The sequence below is a fragment of the Eurypyga helias genome, unplaced genomic scaffold (assembly GCF_000690775.1).
Source record: "Eurypyga helias isolate BGI_N326 unplaced genomic scaffold, ASM69077v1 scaffold10781, whole genome shotgun sequence".
Lineage (NCBI taxonomy): Eukaryota > Metazoa > Chordata > Aves > Eurypygiformes > Eurypygidae > Eurypyga > Eurypyga helias.
Genome location: NW_010230187.1, coordinates 54,131 through 60,432, shown reverse-complemented (window position 1 = coordinate 60,432; position 6,302 = coordinate 54,131). Strand labels below are relative to the sequence as shown.

Here is a 6,302-nt window from a genome sequence, read left to right as displayed (position 1 = left end):
GCACCACACACCTTGGTGTCGTTGGAATGTTCCTGTTTTGACACCTGGCCTTTGTTTTGAGATTTCTGTACAAATGTATTAAATAGCGAGCATTTGCATGGAAATAATGTACTTGCTTTTCATACTTGGCTCCTGGATTTTCCTCACTTGGTAACTCTTGTCCTTCCTAATCAGACAGGAAGCATCGCTGTAGATCTGTTATCCGCTTCACCAGAAGTGGGATTTTAAGTTCTAGTTCTGATTGGGTGAAGTGACACTGAAGACTCGTGCTTTACATCAGCAATAGCCCTGTGGGCTTGGGAGGACCAGCTCAAGTAAAATGGCACAAGGTGGTGAAAAGTGATGGGAGATGAAGGAAGGAGAATACTCCCCTTGCTTTGAGAGAAGGGGCAAGCCGGGGTCTCGAGAGTTCTAAGACTAACCACAGTGGTGGGGATCTTCCCAGTCATGCTTGCATAAGGCACTTAAACAAGCTTGGTTGTTATTTGCTTGGTTGTACCTCAAAGCTCTTAGAATTTAGGATTGCTGACTTGAATATAGCAAGTATTAGTACTTCTAGACTAATCAGTAAGCCAAGTAGAGTCAAAATTTACTGTAACCTTAAAGTTTGGCCTTTGACTTAAGGAATTTGGTGCGTGGCTGAGTGCAGAATTTTCTCCTCTGCCTGCTTTTGGTAGAGACTGTATTCTGACGTGTGGTAGGGATCAGCTTTGTTAGATGTCATTTGGTCTGTTGTAGTCACCAATAGGGGTACTCGGGGATCTGGACTGAATGGTAGCTTGGGACATGCACCTCTGACTTCAGCACTGTGTGTTTATTTAGGCTCGGAAAGATTCAGGAGGAGAGCAAACAGTACTGAGCATCAAGACCAGTCCTAACACGACAGGAAAATACAAGCAGTCGGAAGGAGGTAGGACATGGAACATAGAGCACGCCTCACCCTTTTATAATGTTAATGAGATACATTCTTATATATATGCTCTCCTCCTTCTGCTTCCCTTCACGTGAAAGAAGCAAAGAATCACGCTGCGAAGCAGGAAATCAAACCTGAACATTCAAAAGGCTCTCGTTTGTCCCTGCCATCATCTGATGGTAAAACAGCAAGAGAGTTGAGGGATAAGGCCACGCCTTTGAAACCTAGCTCTAAGCTTGTCTCTCTGAAACGAAACGAAGAGACTGCTGAAAAAGCACAAGGCGCTCCAAGTTCAGCGTCAAAGTCAAAAGCTGCTTCAGGGAAGGAAGAGAAGACAACACCAAAGAAGGAGAAAATTTCCCCCAAGAAGACTGAGGTGCGAGCTGTCAAAATGAGTTCAGTTGTCTTGCTGGAGTTTGCAGGAAAACAGTTTTAATTTCTTATTGTTTCACTCTTGTAACTTGGTACTCTGAATCTTTTGGGCGATTGTTAAGAATTTGAGTTCCTAGCAATTGTAGAAATACAGGAGGAAAAAAAAAACATGGAAAAGTGTAAATTAGATGATGCATGAAGGAACTGAGTTCCTTAATGCTCATCAGGTCTGCGTGTGTACTGCAAAATCGGCTCAGTGCTTTTTCGCTTTTAACTTCCCTGAAGAATTGCAGAATGCAGGAATTCTGGCACTGACCTAGTGAGTAAGAGCTTAGGGCTTTCCTTAGAATAAGAAACAGCATTGCTTGGGGTGTTTCTCCCCCCACCCCCAGTCTCCTTATGATGAAGTGTATTTCTTATGATTGATATGGAGGAATATAATTTAGTGTTAACTGGTTCAGTAACTGTAGTTAGTGAACACACTGGCAGTTACTGGCAACCTTAAAACATATTTTGTAACCATAAAGTAAAAAATACCCAGTTTTGACACTTTAATAAGAGTTGTAATTGGGTGGGAGAGCCTGCAACCTTTTCAGAGGTGAGTGTTAATTACTTTTTAATTATTAAAAAGCTTAAATGTCTCAAAGTAGAAACACTAAGTATAGATCTTGTCTATACCTGATTTTGAAATAAAATAGGATGTGACTTTAAAGCAGCAACTCATGAATTAAGTGAGCATGCGCATGTGGAATACAGATGAATCTAGAAAAACTTGACAAACAATGGTTACACCTTTTTTTTTAAACACTCAGGTGACTTTTTGACATCTTCTTTGGAAGAACAACAAAAAATACCTCAAAAGCACCAAACCAGAGCAAGCTCTTGTACTGCATGTTAATAGATTAAAACAAAGTGTTAGAACTTTTCCTTGGGTGCATAAAAACGTCTCAAACGGTGGTGCTTGAATTTATTTTACTGGTTTTGTATATGTGATGTGTGCACTAATTTTTTTTCTCTCCTGCCCAAGTCTGTAAGTCCCGAGGACTCTGAAAAGAGGCGGATCAATTACCAGGCCTACCGAAGCTTCCTTAATCGCGAGGGTCCAAAAGCGCTGGGTTCCAAAGAGATACCTCAGGTAAGTTTTTTGGCTGTGACAGAATTCTCTGTGTGGAAGTGATAGTTACTGTTACAAGGGATCTAACGAGTATCAACTGCATTATTGAAAAACGGGTATTTTTTTCAAATATTGTATTGGAAAAAGATAAGTTGTAATGCAAAGCAGTGACTAAATGTAAGGAAAGGTACAAAGAAATTGTCTACTTGGTTTATGAAGTCACGGTGATGAAAAGCAGTTACTGCTCTTAGGGTTGAAGACTGCTGTCACTCTTTTGACATGCTGTGTGTCAAGCAGTGTGTTACGTGTATGACTGGTGAGGTAAGTGGTGTGGAGTTTTGTTGGTAGCCATTCCTTTTTAATGGCTTTTGAACTTTTCTACCCATTACCTAGCTAGGTATGCTAGGCTTATTTCATAGGGTACTGGACACGGCAGGACTTAATAAAGCGTATGGTGAAGAGGCATTTGGTAGAATTGCGTCAAGTAATGGCATCTTCCGCAATGCTCTGCTTCTCAGGGAGCTGAAAACTGCTTGGAAGGCCTAACGTTTGTCATCACAGGCGTTCTGGAGTGTATTGAAAGAGATGAGGCCAAGTCTCTCATTGAACGTTATGGAGGAAAAGTAACTGGCAACGTCAGCAAGAAGACAAACTATCTGGTTATGGGGCGAGACTGCGGCCAGTCGAAGTGTGAAAAGGTGAGTCTTCCCGTGCCCGCGCTGGGCAGAAGCAAAACTCCGAGTTGTTGGCATCAAACTGGGTTTTCATTATCTGCCAAAAGGAGGCATTCCCACCAATGAAGCGCATGTTGAAAAGGAAAGGTTGCCTAATGATTTTTAGGGCTTTGTTTTATTTTTATTTATATTTGTACACAAACCATATATGTAAAAGCACCCCTTGTTGCTGTTGTGTTCCTAAACAGTCCTTACTGGAAAGCACTTTGAACTGAATGATGGAACTCCTGACCTTACTTAACTTTATCTTTAATTCTCACTTTTGCTCCAGGCATCAACTTTAGGGACAAAAATTATTGATGAGGATGGTCTGTTTGATCTTATTCGAACTATGCCAGGCAAGAAGTCCAAATATGAGCTGGCGGCTGAAACAGAGGTTTGTTTTATTATAGCCTTGGGGTGGTTTTTTGCTGTGTTTTTGATGGAAGGGAGTCATGGTGGTCTGTTCTGGTAGCAGTAACCCTGCAGTTGTTGATTTGACCTTCTGGGTTTAAAAGCATTCAAAGGGAAAATTTTGCGTTGAAGACTTGTACTTGGGAACCGTAGGGCTTTTTCCCACCTTTCGTTTTTATACTGTGACGTTATTCTGTGTTTCAGGTATCTGGCTGAGGGGTAACTGTATCTCCTTAGATTGTTTCAATTTTAAACTTTGAGTATTTGTTTATTCTTTGAAATAAGTAATTGGGACCAAGCAGGCCTGATATAAAATCGTACTGTGAGCCCAGGACATGTCAAGCATGTGTATACATAACAGATTTTACCTCCCTGTGGTACTTGAACTAATAATATGAAAGGTAAATTTTTCAGGGAATACTGTAAAGACAGTAACACGTTTTTATGCACATTTAAACTTAGTCTGTAGCCCCTGATAAAAAGTTATTAAAATCTCCGTTAGCTCTAGCGTGGTGTGCATGCAGCATAGCTCTTGCTTTGGTGCTTCCCGTGTGGCTAGACACGATTCCTTGGCTGTAAAGATGATGTTGGTGTCTTAAGGAAAAACAACTCTAAGCTTACTAGCTAATTAATTCCACTCCCTTGGAATTGTTTTCCACTTTCTGGAAGCATTGCTTTGCAAGAGCTGTCTGGCTCTGGCTGCAGAACCAGGTGACATCATGTTTAACAGTGGCTTATTTTTCAGAGAAGAATGCTGCTTTATCTGCTTCTAAATTTTTTTTTTAATCAATGCATAGGCTTTGCTGCTCTCTTCAGTACTCCTGTACACGTGTTCAAAGGCAGCATGTTTATTTACTGTATAGTTTTTTTAACATTTCCCGTTAAATTTTTTTAACCTTTATTTTCCTAAGGCAAAGAAAGTGGAGTCAAGACCTAAAAAGACACCACAGAAAGCTGAAGCTGGAAAAAGGAATTTCAGCCCCTTCAAAAGGGAAGCTGATAATAAAAAAATGAAGTCTACTCCCGAAAAAGGAGAAACCTTCAAATCTGTCAAGAAGAAAGACAGCACTGCTGTTCGAAAGCTTACCGACTTCAAATGCCGGACTGCAGAGGAGAAAGGAGCCCCACAGCCGAAGGAGAACTTGGTTTCTGGGGTTACTGAAGACAAAGCAGAGAGATTGCTATGGGTAGATAAATACAAGCCTGTATCCCTTAAGGCAATAATTGGACAGCAGGGTGAGCAAAGCTGTGCCAATAAACTGCTCCGCTGGCTCAGAAACTGGCACAGGAATACCTCGGAAGATGGACAAGGTGACCAGTGCACTTAACTTCTGTGTTCTTCAGTGCCAGTCACGGTGCTTTTGGTTCCCTGGACCAGTCAGAGCTTTTCAGATAGTGCAGCAACTCTAGAAATTGGGAATGAGGCTGCAGTTGGATGCAGTTTTAGCAGCAGTTGAGGCTGACTTTTGTTTTCTTGTTGCAGTTGTTCATTTACCTCCCTCCCCCCAAAACAGAACAGAAAGCTGTGTCTGAAAATACTTTAATATTTTGACAGTCTCTTAAATGTGATTCTTTTCCCCAAAAGAAACCAAAATAGCCTAGCAGTAATGTATATAAAAATGGCCTGTTGAATTCTTTCTCGGCCAGGACTAACGCGTCTGTGCACACTGTGAAAGTACAGGATAGCAACACACCTCAAGGGCTGCCGTTGTGCATGGGGAGGAGGGGAATTGCTGAGGTCCCGGTTCTGCCTGCTGCGTGGTCTGCCATCCTGCGGGCAGGCTTCTTAGAGTTTTAAAGAAGCGTTTAAAATCATGGTTAAGTTTCACTTCAGTGGAATGGGTAGTAGGGCTTTGCTGCGTGGTGTGTTTGGGGTTTGGTTGGTTTGGGGTGGTTTTGCTGGTGTGTGGGGTTGGGCATCTTTATGATGTGGCTGTGAGGGAATTGCTGGAGTAGTTGTATTGCATTAACGGTGCTTTTGCTACTTGTCAACTTAGAATCACTGCAAGTCTTAAACTAAGATGGTTTAAGCTGCTTTTCCCTGGCTAGTTAGGATGCAGATGTGTACCTTTTTGATACTCATAGCAGGCCTTAAATGAGAAACTTGGGTGATGTTTGATACCTTGAAGTCTGCAGTTTGTTTTGTAATAGATACATCAGTAAAACCTGGAATTTTCTTTTATAGCAAAGACGAATAAAACTGGAGGCAAGGATGATGGTGCAGGTTTTAAAGCAGCACTGCTTTCTGGTCCACCTGGAGTTGGTAAAACCACTACAGCTTCTCTGGTCTGTAAGGTGAGTTCATGTTAATGGTTGTTCCCAGTGCTTTTTGCGATACGTGGATTCTGTATTGGGATGCAGATGCAGTGTGTGGGTGGATACTCCATTAAGGGCTAGGGGCTGCTCCCAGCCTTGTTCCACCTGCTTGGAACAGGGAAAAGTGTGTGGATGTTTAGATATCTTTATCAGTTTGGGGTGAAAATGTAGCAATGGGTGTCTGTTTCTGTTATGTTGAGAAGAAGCATGTCACAGTCTGAAACTGGAACTGGTTTTCCAAAACTGTGAATGTGCAGCACGAGGTTCTACAAGTCAGAAGAGTATTTGTGCTAAGTTTAGTGGGAGTCAAATTCTGGCAACCTATTGGAAAGACTTGGTCATGGTTCTTGATATCTGACAGAGAGATCTTTCCCAGGCTCTTTCTACATTCAAATGCTGCCTTAGGATGGGAGAAGTTGACAGAGCTGTATGTCCATTTCTAAATTCAAATTTAGAAATG

General features: G+C 41.7%; 1 protein-coding gene across 1 annotated transcript in view; it reads left to right on the top strand.

The window, feature by feature from the left end:
* Positions 1 to 822: 822 nt before the first annotated feature.
* The window catches only part of RFC1 (replication factor C (activator 1) 1, 145kDa), a gene marked incomplete at its 5' end in the record, with an annotated part of 13,504 nt that continues 8,024 nt past the window's right edge, over positions 823 to 6,302 (top strand). The window contains 7 exons of the mRNA XM_010160656.1: positions 823 to 910; positions 1,012 to 1,289; positions 2,313 to 2,420; positions 2,918 to 3,097; positions 3,405 to 3,509; positions 4,438 to 4,837; positions 5,712 to 5,821. Coding sequence (XP_010158958.1) covers positions 823 to 910; positions 1,012 to 1,289; positions 2,313 to 2,420; positions 2,918 to 3,097; positions 3,405 to 3,509; positions 4,438 to 4,837; positions 5,712 to 5,821 — 1,269 coding nt within the window. The remainder of the gene's footprint in view (positions 911 to 1,011; positions 1,290 to 2,312; positions 2,421 to 2,917; positions 3,098 to 3,404; positions 3,510 to 4,437; positions 4,838 to 5,711; positions 5,822 to 6,302) is intronic.